The following is a 19,317-nucleotide window of genomic DNA, read 5'->3' as shown; positions in this document are numbered from 1 at the left end:
AAATAGTCTGAAAGACTGGTTAATATACAACACATGACTTAATTTGGCAGACAAACAACCAGTTTGTAACCAAAGACTAGGCTATGTAAAATGTGAATTAACTTTTATAAGTAACTTTGGTAAGTTTCCGATTTCAATTCATATAACCTCAATGGGGGGGGGGCAAAAACTGCAACCTGCCTAGTGTAATCCATTTATTTAATCCGGCTCTGGCTATGTGTTTACATGCACAAAATTTTGTCAATCTAACTGAATTTAATACAATTGAAGGTTACAAAAGTAAAGTTCACATGCACCTTAAACATTTGCAATCAGATTAAACTGTTTGTTTACATGTACAATCTATAATCTGAACCAAACCTCTGTGCAAGCGCACAGCCAGGGTTGCCAGCTTTGCATAACAAAACCATCCCAATAGACATTCAAAACTAGCTCAAAAGCCTCCCAATGATTATCGTAGTGTCTGGCTGCGGTGCCGTGACTTTTGGATCTGATTCAAGGTAAATTTCCCTTTTAATCTGCTAAGGTCTCTTGATATTAACCTATGTTCCTAGTAGGGTCGAACTCCACCGAAAGCATCCCAGCAATCTCATTTATGGCCTGTTTTGAAGCTCAACAGAGTTAAGGTGTGAATGGTCCTACAGAGACCCAAGGAATTTCTTAGAGACCATATGAAAAACTCCTTAGGGTCTTGTCTGTAAATACATTCATGCATGTGTGATATATGTTGGTCCCCTCTTTTTGAAACCTTTTTAAATAACCTGTAATCTCATGTACAATTGGGGTTCTATACCTAGTCTAGATTACCTATGACAAGTAGAGATGCTTAGTGTATTATTCATGTCACAAGTTAATTCTAGTTTAAACCATTCCTATTTGGTATCAAACTGTTCACCTTCCAATTTCATCTTCAGTGATAGATATTGTACGACATTTCATTCTCTTTATTCAATGATCGGGACTGATATTTTGCAAAGGAGCCTGGAGACAATAAAAGATGCAAAAGTTACAGTTAAGGGGACAAACAACTCTCCCCCAGATAACAAGTCACACCTCGTAAACCATCAGCACGAGAACCAATGAACAAAAGGATTACACAGAACTAAAAACATGGACCACAGAATACAGGACTTCAAACTAAGAGACATGACAAGTGAAACACAGAACTGGATCATTACAGAAACGATGAAGAGCACACACCATGTGTTGAAGCGAAGAACAAAGTCCCATCCCAGTAAACAATTGCGGTCTTTCAACGTTGAAATATGGTTGAAAATAAGTCGGTCCGCCTTAGACTGGTTTACGACGTGATTTCAACTAAGTAGTTTTGGCTGGACTGTTTGACTACGTGTCTTCAACTGACCATGTATTCAACTCTTAATCTACCAGCAAACAATTTCGGTCTTTCAACGTTGAAATATGGTTGAAAATAAGTCGGTCCGCCTTGGACTGGTTTACGACGTGATTTCAACTAAGTAGGTTTGGCTGGACTGTTTGACTATGTGTTTTCAACTGACCATGTTTTTAACTCATAATCTACAAGTAAACAATTACGGTCTTTCAACGTTGAAATATGGTTGAAAATAAGTCGGTCCACCTTGGACTGGTTAAGACGTGATTTCAACTAAGTAGTTTTGGCTGGACTGTTTGACTACGTGTTTTCAACTGACCACGTTTTCAACTCATAATCTAAGACAGCTAGATAATCTGTTATACATGCTGAAACAACGGAGAATACAATTTACCAAACCATGTTTATTATTATTGTAGATCATTCTTGTTAATGATTGCGCTTGCGTACTCTATGGACACTGGGAGACACCGTACTAGTGGAAGTGTGCCTGAGTCCTGTTGGCACTGTTTTATATTCCCCTGCCGGGTTGAAATGTTTAGTTTGGGTTTGTTGCCTGTGGCTGTGTAAGCTGTAAATTGAATATACACTACAGATGTTTATGTAATAAATACGGCTGGTTTGGATTTGTCATGGACTCTTCACTCATTTCTACAATTATCTTAAGTAAATGTAAAGAGTTTACATATTACGTCAAAGTTATAAAAAATATGAAACTGCGATTGAGGTGCAATGAGGATTTATGATATAATTACCCCACCCCACCAGGTGGCGGTAATGCACCATTAAAGGTAGTTGCCAACCGCCATAAAACTTAAAGAAGAAGAAGCGAAGAGGCGTGTGAATGTGACGCGAATCTTCCACCCATCATCACAGAGAGAAGCCCAACCAACCGCCAGATTACAGAAAGCTCTGGACTGCTCATAGCAGGGATTTTCAAAGCTGTCCTGGAGGACCACTAGTACTGCACATTTTGCATGTTTCCCTTTTGTGACACACCTCATTCAGTTACCTTACACACCCAGTTCAAGTCTTGCAGTCTCTACTAATGAGCTGAAAATTTAAACCAGGTGTGTCTAATGAAGGAGACATGCAAATTGTGCAGTACTAGTAGTCCTCCAGGACAGCTTTGAAAACCTCTGGCTCATTGCATTGGACTGACCTATGTTTACTGCGCTCTGAAATCTGTGTTGGTATATGTTTATTGCACTCTGTGTTGGTTACTGGACCGACCTGTTTATTGCAGACTGTGAAATCTGTTGGTTACTTGACTGTTTGCACTATTTAAAATGTGCTGTTTTATTAAAGTTATTATAACCCTTTAAAGCTTTGTTTTATTTTATAAAATGTTATTTGGTATGTTAATGTGGTCCTGTTTTCAACATTGAAAAGATGGATGAATATGGACCAAAATTAGGCGTTGAAGATCGACCTGATTTGAACGTTGAAAAGATGGACGAATATGACGTCTTTTCAATTTTCATTTTCAACCTTCAGTGGACCAAAATTAGACGTTGAAGGTTTACGTCTACTCAACGTCCAATAGACGACTTTTTGCTAGCTGGGATTTATATATTTATTTTCATAGCAGGAAAAACTATAGTCTATGAAAGTGTGATTACCATCATTTATCAAAACATCCTATTGCCTTATTATAAACCAGTTTCTTTCATGTCATCTGCATATAAAAGCTGATATTTAGAATGAACAGAGGTTTAGATGTTGATGCTTTGCTTCATTTAAAGTCACCCTTGTGATGATCAGTGTTTGCTTTAGTTGGACTCTTGACCTTTACTGTGGAAAATGTTAGTTATAGATGAGTTTATTAAGAGCTGATATTATCCATCATTATTTTACATTAGTCAACACATGGAGGAAACTCAGTCTTCACTATATTTCATTACACAAACAACATCTATCACTGTTTCAGAGATTAAAGAATCAGACTAAACTGAACGATTCAGAGGAAAATGAAAATAATCTACAAACTCATTTGATTTACTTAAGATCCAAAAATAAATCTCATTAAACTCTGATATGAGCTCATAATCTTTATTAATCACACATGAAACAGAACAGAAGTGACATCTGATGAGTAAATATCATGAACTTTAACCCACTCCCAAAATATAACTAACACATTCATTTCATATAATTCAACAGTTATTAAAGAAACATAAGAAAAGATTTTGTGTCAGGAGAATAACATAGAAAATATTTTAGTATACCTGAAATGATTCTAAACTAAGGCATACTGTTGTATTTAATCTGTTATATATTTATAAATGAACCCTACTGCTAAAGAACAAAACAAAATGAAAACAAGAAAATTAGAAAAATGAAGTGATAGACACAAATGATTTGATTATTTTCTGCTGCAGATGAAGTTGAGTTTGTGAGATTGAGGAAGGCTGATCCAGAGATGATCTCCTCCAGACTGAACTGCTCCAGCTCTGTGTTCAGTGTTGCAGTCCATTAGTTTTGTTTCGTTCCCTGAAGCCCAATTCTGATAGCACATGACCTCTCCTCGTATCCAGATCCAAAAGTTCATTTGGCAGTAATAGTGTAACCCCATCCACACAGCATCAGTAGAGGACTCTTCAGTCACTTTAGTCAACCAGCGCTGAATCTTCTCTGAATCAACTGAAACCAGATCCACATGATTCTCTCTGCAGTATCTCAGAGCTTCAGACCAGCTCAGATTCTTCTGGATCAATATCAGATTATCTGAACACACAACAAACACAAACTACACATCAGATCAAAACAAACATACACCACAAACACTGAACTGAGATCATTTTAATAATGAAGAAACTTGTCACTTCACTGTCACTTCACACATCACTGTCATCAAACACACTTTTATTACAATGATTTTTAAAGGGACACAAGGCAAGTCTGAGTATTATTTCTCTACTAGTTCCCCCTAGTGTCTGGGAGTAAATGCGTTCTATATCAGAGACTATACGAGACTGAAGGACACCGGGTCGGATACAGCGAACTTGCAAGTGGGGTATTCTTCCTACAGACGGTAGGGGCGGGCGAGAGAGTCTTCATTCGTCATGTAATGAGTCATTTAACCATATACCGACTTACGAAGATGATTTATTAACACAAAAATGCTGCCTTGTGTCCCTTTAATACAAGCAGAGGAAAGAGATGACAGACAATAAAATGGAAAGGTTGAGATGAGACTGGCATGTGACCCAAACAATAATTAAACATGGGTCCACATCAGAGCACATAGGTTCCTAAAGTTCACCAATTTACAAACGCCTTTTGGATGATTTATGATGGAAACATAAAGTAAAACGCTTTTGCACCATTATATTTAAAATTGTATTAAAATATGGCAATAATCAATTAAAAGTTTCACCATTCACACATCAGAACTAAAATACTGGTAAACTCTGTCTGAGAGCTGAAGTTTCCTCCAGACCCTAGTAAGGTCACTGTTGTGCTTTAAACAATGGTGGGCTATAACTTCATATCATTATGTGATTCAAGTACGCAGTAACTTATAAATTGTGTGAGTCCGAGATGCCATTGTTACCGGAAGCTAGTTGTTATAGTTTAAAAAAATGTTTTTTTTTACAAAATTGCATACATTAACTGCAGAAGCCCTCAATTAACACCTTGGAACAGTGTGGATTACCTCTTTGGATGAATGCACTTTTTGGGCTTTAAAGTAATAAGTTGTTCCTTGATCCATGTTTTCTTCCAGTATAAGCTTGGAAGAGCAAGAACATTTACTCTAAGGCAGGGGTCTTCAATGTTTTTTGTTGCAACTTAAATGAGGCTCAGCGGAGCGCATTGACTGATGCCACTGGTACAGAAACTGTCATGTGACACAGAGGCAGTGATAAACACGATTTGCAAACATCAATTTGTGGTGGCCAATTTTAATTTTGTGGCAGACTGTGGAATAAATGAATGTATGGGAATGTACATTCCCTACTGAAAAATCCAGCATAAGCTGGTGAGCTGGTTTTAGCTGGTTTTGCTGGTGTAGGAAGCTAATTTTGCTGGTGTAGCAAGCTGGTCTAGCTGTGTTTTGGTCACATTTTAAGCTGGTCTAGCTGGACTTAGCTGGTCATGCTGGAATACCAGCTGGTCCACCAGCATGACCAGCTTTGTCAGGCTGGGAGGACCAGCGTAAACCACCTTAAACCAGCTAATGCTGGTTTTAGCTGGATTTTTCAGTAGGGATGACACTCTCACTTAAATGATGTCACAGCAGTAGGCTGCGCAAATATAATGACACGCCTTTAATCCCTCCCACTCCGAAGTGTTACTAAACTCAATGGAAAAGCTAACAAGCCAAAGTGAGGTGAGCTGACCTGACCCAAAAGAAACTGTGGGGTACTATGCAATGGAAAAGCACCAATACACAATAACCTGAACCTGAGCTTCAGTTTATTAAGATGACTGTCTGATCTGATGGGGATAGAGGTTGTGCTACTTCATAATTCTGATGCATTGCCTTTCTCATGGATCATCATCACAAGTTTGAGTTACTAGGGTTTATTTTCTGCAGAGCATCATATCAGACTCAGGAGAACATCATGTAATGATTCTGCATCATCTCTTTGGGGCAACTTTTTGACAGGTGCTATTAATTCGCATTTTAACCTGAGTATGAATATTGAACCAACCCACTGCGCAAAGTGACGTCAGAATTACGTCTTTTTCATGTAATTTTTGGACGTCTGAATTCAGTACATAAAAGGGGTTGTTTTTTTGCGACGTCTTCTGCACGTCTAAATGTTTACATCCGTAGGACCTCCGTGTAAGGAAAAAAGACATGAAAAAAGCGAAAAGAAATAATTGTCTCTGCACTTCACCCATCCATTGCAACACCGAACGCTTCAGTCATTTCCTGCCGGCCGCGGGTTTCGAACCACCGATCTCTGGATTACAAGCCAATCTCGCTAACCACTCAGCCACAAGGCCATATGCTAATTTTGTATATAAGGCACACTTATTGCATTCATAACACGAACGCAACATTATGAGAACAGGTGAGAATATTTTCATGTTAAATTGTTAGTATGATCATATATTGTAATATAACGAACTACGCAATTAATTACAGATTTTTAATTGTACATTTAGATGAATTTGTATATAAATATAGAAAGCAGAAAACACAGTACTGTATAAAATAATATAGACTATTCGTAAGTATTAATCATGTTGGTACAATAATGCTGATATTTGTAAATAAAAAATTTTTATAGGCCTAATCATGTAATACAGACATAGGCCTGTCATAGACGTCCAAATGACCTCCAAAGAATTACCCAGTTCAAACGTCAAATGTTGCCCGTAAATATGACGTCCAAATGACGTCCAAAAAATTACCCAGTTTAAACGTCAAATGTTGCCCGTAAATATGACGTCCAAATGACGTCCAAAAAATTACCCAGTTTAAACGTCAAATGTTGCCCGTAAATATGACGTCCAAGTAGGGTCATGGTTGGACGTCCAAATAGTGGACCTAGTTTGGACGTCGAATAGATGTCCAGAATTGGTCATGGACCGACGGACCCAATATAGACACGATCTGCACGTCTATTCGGCGTCCTGTGTTTAGTGGGAAGCACTATCATGGCACACGTTTTCATGATCCTAAATGCAAGCGATAGTTTTGTCTCAGTTTATAATGCACACACAGTTTGTCGAATCAGCGCTTTAGCAAAAACAAATCTGAACAGCTTGAAACAACCGTCCAAGTTCAGAAATACGGATGTGAAAGTTGCACTGATTCTAAAATAACATTCAAAAAGAATGACAAACATGCCTATATGACCGCACGCTAAAATAGAATGCGGTACCTTCAATAAGCCTATGCGGCTTAAAGGGCACATTGGTTGTAACATTTTGCACATATGTTTTATGTTTTAAACCAAAAATAGTGTCACAGGATGACTTTCGGAGGGCGGAACCAAATGTTGGAGATTGGTTCCGCCCGGACCGAAAAGCGCAAACACCGGAACTTCCGGGTTCTCCAGGAGGGAAAATTAGGCGCGATCAGCCACAGGTGTGTTAAGCGGACGTGGAGATCACGGATTGGACGACAGAGAGAAGAGGAGGAGGATACAAGGGGCTTCAGAAGTTGCCAATGTTGCAGTTTATTCTAGCCGATCTGGTGAGAAGGAAGTTGAGTGTGGGAGCGAGTGCAACACTGAGAAGGGTAACGAGTTGACGAGGATTAACGAGTGACTGGGTGAAAAAGGAAATAGGACAACAGGAATTGGCTGAGTATTTGTACTATGCAACAAGGATGTGTGTGAGCAGGTATATAATCGAATGATCCATTCTAAGTGTGTGCAACAGGAATACTCACCGGAAGCATCATCAAGAGCGGATTTCTGGCAGCAGGAACATGCAGAAAGGAGGATTCAGCTGGCCACTAAAAGGAGAAAGACACAGAAAGGAGAGTATTAGCAGTTGCTTGTGAGTACCCTTGCACAAATTGTGAAAGCTACATCTTATTGGCGTGTAATCACGAGGCGAATATTGTGAGTCTAGTTTTCGTAGGAAAACGGCCCCACTGCGAAAGAGTGTTGTGGGTGAGCCGGAAACCGCGGAATAAAGGAAGGAACGGGGGTGTCAGGATGGCGACGACTGACTTTCCATCTGCATTGAAGATGGCGCCCAGTAAACCCCAGGACAAATTCCAGTCAGTCGTTGGTTGGTGACCCTAATTCACTGAAGTGTGTGGAGTGCAGTGGGTGAATCCATGTCCTTGTCGTGAGTGTGTACACGTGAAGAGGTTTGCAATACTATGCTGTGCTTGTGTGGTCAGTGACCACCTCTAGGCTGAAGGAGTTTTGAAAGAACAAGTGGACGTTGTATTCTGTGAAGCACCATCTAAATTATATGCCCTATCTGACCCCCCCCCCCCCTGCATGGATACCTACTAAGGACGATCTGAATTGGAGCTCAGTGTCGACACCCCGGGCTGACTTTGGGGAGAACCTCCTGGCCTCCGAGGGGCAGTGGAGAAAACAATAAGGCAAGTAAGACCTTTGGTGAGTGAAGTGAAAGCTATCTATAAGAGGGAAAGTTGACTGTGGAGAAAAGATATTAGCGGTGTGAGTAATTACATCTTTTGTGGAGCCCTTCAAAGTTCGCCCCTGTCTAGATCTCTGATCCCGTCAGCTGGAGGAGAGGAGAGGGAAGCGTTCGGCCCACCGCAGTAGTTCCCAGCTTTACCGGTTACATTTGAGCCTCTGAGTAGGCCAACCTTAGGATACCTACCACCACTGAAGGTCTGTAATTTATTTTCTATTCACTACCCTGAAATCTCGCCTGTTATAAGATTGTCAGTCCGGGAAAAGATCGTTCACGTCGTCCCTGTGAGAGTAAAGCCCCAGTCACCAGCGAAAATACTTACCTCCAGTTATAGCTAAGAGCTATCTGCTAGTGCTACACGTCGTCCCTGTGAGAGTAAAGCCACAGTCACCAGCGAAAGTACTTACCTCCAGTCATAGCTAAGAGCTATCTGCCAGTATCACATGTTGTCCCTGTGAGAGTAAAGCCACAGTCACCAGCGAGAAAGTACTTACCTCCAGTCATAGCTAAGAGCTATCTGCCAGTATCACATGTTGTCCCTGTGAGAGTAAAGCCACAGTCACCAGCGAGAAAGTACTTACCTCCAGTCATAGCTAAGAGCTATCTGCCAGTATCACATGTTGTCCCTGTGAGAGTAAAGCCACAGTCACCAGCGAGAAAGTACTTACCTCCAGTCATAGCTAAGAGCTATCTGCCAGTATCACATGTTGTCCCTGTGAGAGTAAAGCCACAGTCACCAGCGAGAAAGTACTTAACTCCAGTTATAGCTAAGAGCTGTCTGCCAGAATTTCACGTCGTCCCTGTGAGAGTAAAGCCCCAGTCACCAGCGAAAGTATCTACCCCTTGCTATAGCTAAAGAGCTATTTGTCTGAGTTATCCTTCATCCAAGTGAGAGCAAAGCCCCGGCCACCAGTGGAAGTATCTACCGTCTGTCACAGCGAACAGTAACCTGCCTGTGCTACGCGTTACCTAAGTGAGAGGAAAACCCCCGTCACCAGTGTAAATACTTACCTTGTGCTGATTTTTCAGAGCCACCAAGCGGCATCACGCAGTGTCCCAAGGAAAGTAACGTCCCAGCTGTCTGCGGTGCCTGTCTTCTGCCTATAGCAACGAGCCACTGGATCGGCACTGTGTGGAAACCAAGCAAATGCCTCTGTAGCTGCATTGTGTCTGTTCCTTACTTCCAACTTACAGATACTTACCTGTGCTTCCATCGCAGCTCGAGTGTCCTGTCCCCTGCAGTACTTACCTGTGCCTCCATCTCAAAAAGAAACTGACGAAATACTTACCTCAGGGTCCCTCTGTATTGTCCTCCAACGGACAGAGCTGAGCTGACTGCCAGACGAACAGTGGTCCAGGTATTAAACTCTCCTTTTCCAACTACTCACCCTTGTCTCTCTTTAGGCTCAGGAGAAAGCGGAACCCCAGAATCGGCGGCCTGTGGAAGGAACAAAAACAGGAGGTCCGTGAATGAACTGATAAGTCGCAAGGAAAGAAGAGGCCAACGGAAAGGACCTACCTCAGGCCTACCTGCGACTGGGTCGACGAGACTCAAGATTGTCCCCATCCAAGCTTTTGGATTTTAGCTCCCCTCCCCCCTTTTCCCATATTGACTTTTAAGTAACTTAATAAAGCTTGTTTTAAATTTTACCTGCCTTCTCTCGTTTGTCTGGTCATTGGGGTGTCTTTGGAAACTCCTCGAGGTGAAAACTAGGAAGGGGCGTGCCTCGCAACATCTGTGGTCCGCTCCGACCTGTGACATTAGCTTGTGATTAAACATCATTTGGTGGACCACCTGCAGTTTCGTCACAGACCCCCTGTGGGCCACGGACCCCCGGTTAAAGACCCATGCTATAAGGGCCACATTTACTAAAATTACTCTAAATGTGTGAAAGACTATGGACATATGGGGTAATTTTGAGTATCCCTTTAAGTTTAATCAACTTAGTTAGGAAGATCTAACTGTTCTTGTTATTACACAATACTTATGACATGACATAAAAACAAGTTGAAATTGTTTAACTTAATTTGAACAATTTAAGTCTAAACTAAAGACATATTTCTTTAACAAAGCATTCACATCCCTGACAGCAATAAGCTCCGGAGCTGGATCTGTTGCGGATCTGCCCCGGAGCTTATTGCATGACAAACTTGAGAAGAAGCAGTAGTATCTCATTAGTATAACTTCTTACTATTTTTTCTTTAATAGTTACTACACTATAAAAAATAAAATTCATCCCAACACAAGTTGTTTTACTTCAGCAAATGGAGTTTTAGTTGTACTGTTCTGCAATAGTGTTCAATTGTGTCATCTATTGGAAGGCCAAAATAAGGACTTTTAGCTTTTGCAAAGAAACATACAGAATCTCCACAATATGGTGGCAGCATCAACAGAACAGCACTATACAAAAGACACACCCACATTCTTTATGTATACATTTGGATGGCATTATGCAGATATTCCCACACTGTGTCTCTATGTTTATGTTGGGGATGTGCATAATCTGCATAATTTAACAGTTTTAGGCATGTTTGGATCAGCAATCTCTTTTAGAATAAATCGTTGGTTTAGGACTTTGAGCTTTTTAAATGATCAGGTCTTATTACAGTACACACAGCTACATAACACACTAAAGAAAAACATGAAATTGAATCATATGACCCATTTAAAACAACCAATAGACTAAAAAAAGGATTTGAAAAATCAAGGAACCACAAAAGTATCAAATTACCATGAGAATAGTCATAATATAACTTATAGAATAGGGCTGTGATGAATAATTGTGCAAATGTGCATTTTAATTTTAATGAATTATGGTGAAATGCTGCCACATCCAAAAGCCAGAAGGCGCTTTCGTGCAGAAACTCCACTTGTGCCACATGTCTAGAGGAATATTTATATCCCCGTTCTTCAGATTGTTTCAGGTATTTTCATGATAATAAAGAATATTTTGAATGATTGTGTTTGACAAGTGTTGCTTTTTTAAATGCACGCTGTAAACGAATCAGATTCGTAATGATTTTAGATTGATAACGACTTCCTACTGATTAAAGACCTGTAGTACACACACAAGCTGCGCATGAAACACAGAATCGGAGTCTTGCGATTAAGAATAATTTCAAATGGGTCTTTTTAATGGGACATAAGATGCATCGTCACAGCTCTAGTATAAAAGAGAGTTCTAAGTTCATCCAATGTCAGCTGACTCCCTGACAAATTATGTAAATGCTTTGTTTCGGACAAGCTAACTATTGCGACATAAGTATATTTACGTACTATTACATTAAGAAGACTTATCCCTGACAGCATACAAAATAAAATTCTGTCATCCAACACACATTGACTTTTATTAGTCACTGCAAGGCACATCATGCATTTGTGACCAGTCACGGAAAGTAGGGACACAAGTCGGATCTGGGGCATTTTGAGTTATTCGTAGATTCTGAAAGTGCAGATTCTAAGCTTTCCAACGATGTGTAACACATGGAAATCTGATAAGATTTGGAGAAGTTGTGGCCATTTGAATGTAACACATTCAAGAAAGAGAATGCTGAGAAATTTGAGAAAGAAAAAAGTTAACACTTTCCCTTTTCCCTGGCTGGAGAGACAATAGGGCTCATTTACATCTCATTTAGCTAAGCCATACCCCCTGTAAAGCCGTTTTAAGATACAGCTGTTCTAGCAGCATATGTAGTATTTTATTACAGAAGTCCGAATGACAAAATGCAAAAATAAACAGGACTTTTGACGTTACCTTTGCGGGGATCACAAGTCGAATCCAGTCTGTTTCAGATGTGTGAATCATCCAATGATTTTTGTCCACAAATGCGTATAATCCGTGAAATATAGATATACAGTCTATTTCGCATGAACTTCTGGTAATACAATATAATATACAATCTGAGGACTATTTACATCGTAACATGTAAGGGTATATCAGATTACACTCCGGTATTAAACACATGAACCCGCCTTCAAAGTTTGTATTTAAAATAATAGATAATCCAAACACAGCACCGTCGAAAACGTGAAGTCCTTAAGAGATGTTACCAATCGCTCGCTCGTTCCTCCATCAGCCAATGACTTTATGGAAAATATTGATAGAAAAAACATGAAGCCAATTATAGAAAGAATACAACGATCTCTGTGTAACTTCTGTGTGTTTAGACAAATAACAGTCAGCCGCATCACTGAGTTTATGGGGCGCCGCAGTCGGATGACGTCAAAGTACCGCGAGAGCTAGTCGAAATTAAAATACTCCGTAAGATTTCTTAAAGAGCTCTCGCGGTACTTTGACGTCATCCGACTGCGGCGCCCCATAAACTCATGCTGCGTTCCAGGCAGGTTTTTAAACTCGTGAGTTACGACTTCAATACCACGACTCACGACCATATGCGTTCCAGGCAGCCTGTAACTCGTGTTTTTACAACCTTCTACCGGTGAAAGTGCACTGGAACGGCAGTCAAACCCGTGACTTCCCACCCGTGACCTCGTACTAGATCGATGTACTCCCAGTTCAGAGTCGTATGTCGTGGTTTTGAAGTCGTGAGTTACGGGTTACAGGTTGCCTGGAACGCAGCATCAGTGACGCGGCTGACGTACGATGCGGCTGACTGTTATTTGTTCCGCCCCAGCTTCTTTTATATTTCTTTTGTTTTGTGCGCCCGAGCTTCATTTACAGTCTGGGGAGATGCACGCTATAAGTTTGAAAAAAATAAATAAAACTAAGCAAACATGTCTAAGGGACAGAGCAGCCACGTCACTACAGTCACGTGACTTCACGCTCGAGCCGGAAGAGAAGAAAATGCTGAATAAAGTCGTAATTCTTGCTATTTTTGGACCAAACTGTATTTTCGATGCATCAACACAATTTTACTGACCCACTGATGTCACATGGACTAATTTGATGATGTTTTTATTACCTTTCTGGACATGGAAACCGTACATAGATTTTCAATGGAGGAGAGAGAAAGCTCTCGGACTAAATCTAATGTTAAAACATCTTAAACTGTGTTCCGAAGATGAACGGAGGTCTTCCGAGTTTAGAACGACATAATGGCAAGTCATTAATGACATTATTTTCAGTTTTGGGCGAACTGTCCTTATTCAGTAGTCACGCTGTTCCCTATGGGCAGAGGTGGGTAGAGTACCCAAAATCTGTACTCAAGTAAAAGTACAAGTACTTATACAAAAATGTACTCAAGTAAAAGTAAAAGTAACAATCTAATTATTTACTTGAGTAAGAGTAAAAAAGTATTAGATGAAAAAACTACTCAAGTAGTTAGTTACTCGTTACTTCCGATCTGATTGAAAAGAAGCGTAAAATCCCTGAATTTCAGACTACTTGGAGGGCTTTCACAAACCTAAAAGTCTCATTGTTCTGCTTATATACTACTTATAAACCTAGGTTAAAAGGAAAGCAGTCTATCTCAGTCCTTCAACATCACATAATGTGTCATTAAAAAAAATCTTAAACACACACTGACTGTTTGCTGACAGTTAACTGTGTATTTATTTTCAAGTTCACAACAAAATTTGGCTGCATCTGCCTTTAAACAAGCTTACAGTAAGAAAAAAAGAATGTGTGTGTCTGTTTGTTATCATGTTTTTATATGAATAGGTTATTTTCATTGCCATTAATGTGCAATTAATGAACATAAGGAGCTTGATAAAATGCTTATTTTAGAATTTCAAATGGAACTTATCTGTTTTTGCAAATCAACTCTACATTTATTATAATATATAAAACATGTTTCTTTAAAAACATACTTTATTCTTTTATTTTTATAAGTATATAGATTCTTTAGGAAGGAATTAAATAAATTACAATCCAGTTTTTATTTGTATGTATTTTATACATTTAAGTAAGGTGTCCGGTTATGTGTAGGGGAGAACAGGCGAAAAGTAAAATTTTTCAGAATTTTTTTTTAAGTTTTTTAAAATTTTAAAGATAATGTTTCAGACAGAGATATATTTTTGCTGTGGTCAGTAACTCACAAGTGTGGTCTATCAATACCAGGTGGAATTTTAAACAAATGTAAAATGACTAGTATAATTTCACTTTGAACATAAGTGGTGAATTGTTACTTTTTTAACACAACGAAACAATGTAGATTTTCGTGTTACACTTGTTTTTATTAACTATACATGACTATGGCCTCTTTAATATGTAACTGCAAACATATTTTGTAATTTATCTTTGAAAAAATAATGAAATTATATTTTCATTTTAAATTTCAGTTTTATCAAATGTTTCAAAAGCAACCAACAGTACAAACTTAAATTCAACAGTTTGAACAATATGAAAATTAAATTAAATAAAATTAGAATAATATAAATGGTACAAAAGTAAGTGTTACTTTCGTCCCAACAGGATCTCCTCACATTTAAACCGATTTACTTTTATTTTGAAAAACTCTTGAGAAGTCAAACTTCAGGATGTGTAAGAGCACTAAATAACCTGAAGATTGATGAAACGAGAAACACAACGCGTTATAAGAAAACAATGACCGCTTTTGGAATTTACTTATGGTTGAAAACACCTTTCTGGATCTACACCCGGAAAATGGTAAGTAAATAACGCGATATTTGTCAGCTCTGTCAAGGGTTGCAAAGATGCTGTCATAGTTTGGGATGCAAATGTTATCAGTCCTCTGAGAAAATCGCTTTGTTACTTTCGTCCAGCGTTACTTTTGCACCGGTTCTTCCGTATTATTAATGCAAGACTTAACATGCTGTTCAATTTGTTTAGTTTTATGAGGAAATGATATGGAAATGTGCAGATGTGAACGTGTGTTGTTTGTAAGGTTAGAGTAATTTTCATTGCTTGCACAAGAGCGCATATGACAAAAACAGTGCGTGAAATAATATTATAATAAGGCACTGCAGAAAGTGACACCTACCGCCGTGTAGTTTCATGTTGGAGCTTGAATTCTTGTATGCTGAGATGTCAGTTCGTTTTGGTGCACAAAGCATACATTGCATTATGAAACTATTCTTTTTGACCTTTTGTAGTGTAAACATAGACCAAACTTGAGGCCACGCGTGATCTGCCTCCGATAGCTTGCATAGGTCATCCTCCGCTTCAGTCATCTCCTTTCATCTACGCGCGCTAAAGGGTGAAATGTAGCCACCCCTCGCAACGCACGCTGCCTCTCTAACGTCTCGCGAGACTTTCGAACAAGCCATATAAACTTAATAAAATAAAATATATTCATTAATTATTACCATTTGAAAGTAGCGTAGTAACGCCACCGAATGTAGCGAAGTAAAAGTACAGTTTTTTCATTAGAAATGTACTTGAGTAAGAGTAAAAAGTACCCATCCTTAAATTTACTCTAAAAGTACTAGTTACCCAAAAAAATTACTCAAGTAAATGTAACGAAGTAAATGTAATTCGTTACTACCCACCTCTGTCTATGGGGGCGGAGGTGAAAACACAAGCTTATCCAGTATGTAAATATACACACAGACAAAGACGCCCCCCCCGCTGCACGCTAGAATCTCCGGAAAAAACAAGCCTATTTTAACCGCAAAATGTACGCTTTTAAATATACATAAACTGCTATCTCAAACATGGAGAGGCTTCTTCGTGATCTCAACTAACAGATTCTGCAATAAAACTAAAATCACAAATTTTGAAAAAAAAACGTTGTTTCTCATTTTCTCGAAACTTCTGCTGCCGACTTGTGTCCCTGGTTTCCGTGACAGGTCACATTTGTCCATGGTCTTTCATTTTGACTGATGCACACTTTTCAATACCACCTTGATTATCAGGTTGACCAGACTTCCAGTATCTGAATCCAGATTCACTCTCATCTGACCACTCCCATGAGTCTCTGAACAGACCAATCCAGACTTCAGATATGTTTTTGTCATTCATGATCGTCTGAATCTGTTGATTCTCAGTCTGATTCCTCACACTGATCAGATCAGTATGATGCTGTCTGCAGAAGATCTGAGCGTCTCTCCATGATACTGAAGAATCATTAATGATGAATCCTTTACTGATCTCTGTTTAAGAAAATAAAGATTGTTTCATGATTCACTTTGACTCTTACTACACTTACAGTATAGATGTCAATCTACAGAAACTCTTCCTTTAACTGAGTTACTGCAGTGGGTTTGCTTCTCTCAGTTTATTGTAACCGATGAGTTTATCACAGAGATGTTTAACACATGCGCTTTACAAAGAGTTTAGTTTAAGTTTCAGTTTTGCTGTTGATGGCTATTAAACTCTATGTGGTGATCCTGTCAATGAAGTTCATGTCATCATTTTTCACTGTTTCCTAATGAAGTTAAGTTAATAAACTGATCTGAGTGTTTTGTAGTTTGTTGTAGTTTACAGAAGAGTGAATGTGTCAAACATAATCCCACATGATATTTGTGTTTGTGTGATGTTTATTATTGTTGTCTTGTAAAGTTTACATCTGATGATGTTTTGTTAAGTGAAGGTTTGATGTTATTTTATGAAGCTTCACTCACCATTGTAGCAGATGAATCTCATGTTTATATTACAGCTCTGATGATGCCATGATCCATCTCTCATATAAACACAATCATCTCGACCATTTAAGTCTCCATTAAACCAGTTTGTATATTTCACAGGATCACCCAGAGACCACTTCCATTTATAAACACTTGATCTATGCAATCCAATCCAGACAAATACATCATTACTGCTCGTCCACAGACTGTAATTTATACTCTTCGTCAGTTGATTCATGTCGTTGATGTTGTTGACTGTGCCCAGATCTGTGTAGTTTTCTCTGCAGTATCTTTGAGCTTCATCCCAGGTCTTTGTCATTTTTATGTGGTGATAGCGGCGCTGAATGCATTCAGATAATGAACAGAGAGCTATTAGTCTGGTAGGAAGGGGGGGTTCACCTGCACCCGAAAGGTATATTTTTTTAACCTAGTTTTTTGTAATCCTTAAGGTGTCTAGTAAAGGAATTTTGATGTTCCCCATGCAAATTATTGTCCCATATGTGATTTTTTTGTACCATCTTTTGTGACCGTGCTTGATATTCAGCTGTGAAAAATGTAAACTTTAAATCTACATAGAATCTGAACTATACATCCTACAGACACAATCCACCCCATTTTCTCTTAATCTTTGCATAAGGAATTGATAGATATGAGGATTGTCATGATTAGATGATGTATGGTGCATTAAAACTCAAATAAACACAAACAATTAAAAAAAATCTGTGACCTTGGATCAGTGGAACTTCTCCCCTATGGACCCTATTGATATATGTTTTCTAACTTTTGTATTTTTACAGTCTTAGTATGTCTAAGAAGCAAATGTTGATGATCCCTACTTAAAATATTGTCACATGTTGGTCCAACTGAACATCTTCCATAATAAGGAGTTACTATTCAAACTGTTATTTTGGTATTATATTTATAGAAACAAAAGAGAAAACCACTCATATAGTCAAATATGTGTATATATAGGGTATAACAAATCCCCATTAGAATAAACTGAAATAGAAAAAAGGGATTCTAATCAAAGGTCAAAAGGTCAAGGGCAATGAAGTCTATTCATCATACAGCAGGGCTGTTTCTCAATATGCGTTCTTCAGCGATCTTGCGTTCTCGTGTCCTCGCTCTACGTCATCATTAACAGTCGAAGTTCATTCCAATTCTCAAGAACGCAAGTACAGAGGACGCATGAAAATACTCGGATGTGTTCTTGATATCGAGGATGCATCGAGTGCAGACTTGCGCGCTGAAATCGCTTTACGCCCCAGAAGTCATTGAGGCAAAACAATGGCGGAGGTCAGGTGACCAACAGGAAGATCGCACACATCTCAATTCTCATAATTGCATTCTGTGTTCTCGCGACCTTCTGAGTTCGTTCTTCCGAGGTCGCCTGGCAAGTTCAATCTCCACAAGGACGCAAGTCCGTTCTTTGCGTTCTTGGAATTGAGAAACAGCCCAGGTCTTCATAATCGATCTCTTGCTCCTCGTCGTCTTCACCATCTCCATCCATCTCCTCGACTGTTTCCTCCAGCAAGCCAGTGAGTGAAGTGGGGAGGATAGGTCCACAAGACCACACTGGTTCCAGAGTACCCTCTTCAGTCTTTTCCCAGCCTTGGCCAGGATCATGGGGCTTGAGACACCAGAATATCGGTGTGGCTGCTCTCTTGTAGATGGCCAGACGGTGGTTGGCACAGTTGATGTGTGGGACCAGGTTGTCTCTGCAGGGCGGGAGCCCGGACAGATCCACCTTGGTTTGCCAAGCTGAAAGTTGGTTAGGAGAACTGTGTGAAGAGTTTTGCAAAAGTGACCTATGTATTGAGAAATGTGTCCTAGCATCTGTAAAAAACTGTAATTGCCATTACATGCTACAGAATATCTGCCTTGAAAAAACTCACTTGAAGGCTGCATGGTACTTGGATAACTCTGCAGCTTTTTCAGAGACCCAACCTTCCCTTTGCCTCTAAAGGTACTTGTAAAGCTTTCCCTGTGAAGATGTAGAGGCCGAGTATTGTGCAGTAGTCTGCCCCCTTACATTCTGCCAGTTCGCTGACATTTAGGATCTGCCTGTGCTTTCCGATCCCAATGTCGACGTAGATGGTCAGCGGGACGGATTGGGCGTGGTGTAGGAGCAGGGCCGCCTTAACCTACTGTGAGGCCCCGGGGCCAAGAGGTTTTGTAGGCCCCCCTTCCCCTCGATTTATAGTCTCTTTTTTAAGTGTAATATCTAGGTAATCTACATCACAAAATGCATTAGTTTCTTTCGAGACATACAACAGTGAGTTTTCCCTCTCTGAGCCAGAAAACACCATAATATTGTTATTAACATATCACTGAGTCCACTTGAGCATAAACACAAGACATTAGATTTATTTAACAACCACACACAGCAACTTGT

The 19,317-nt window shown here is 39.4% G+C and overlaps 1 protein-coding gene and 1 pseudogene across 1 annotated transcript; both read right to left on the bottom strand.

Annotated features, from left to right (window-relative positions):
- The window catches only part of LOC129431932 (uncharacterized), a 496,207-nt pseudogene that overhangs the window by 344,961 nt on the left and 131,929 nt on the right, over positions 1–19,317 (bottom strand).
- On the bottom strand, positions 3,238–18,830 carry LOC141365624 (macrophage mannose receptor 1-like). The gene is made up of 5 exons (XM_073870131.1): positions 18,818–18,830; positions 18,375–18,683; positions 16,916–17,321; positions 16,218–16,441; positions 3,238–4,078 (listed from the first exon to the last, which is right to left on the bottom strand). The coding sequence occupies exons 1-5, from the start codon at positions 18,828–18,830 to the stop codon at positions 3,717–3,719; spliced, it is 1,314 nt and encodes a 437-aa protein (XP_073726232.1). The 3' UTR covers positions 3,238–3,716.

The sequence above is a fragment of the Misgurnus anguillicaudatus genome, chromosome 1 (genome assembly GCF_027580225.2).
Source record: "Misgurnus anguillicaudatus chromosome 1, ASM2758022v2, whole genome shotgun sequence".
Classification (NCBI taxonomy): domain Eukaryota; kingdom Metazoa; phylum Chordata; class Actinopteri; order Cypriniformes; family Cobitidae; genus Misgurnus; species Misgurnus anguillicaudatus.
Note: the sequence above shows the minus strand (reverse complement) of the source record. Positions and strands in the feature narration are given on the sequence as shown.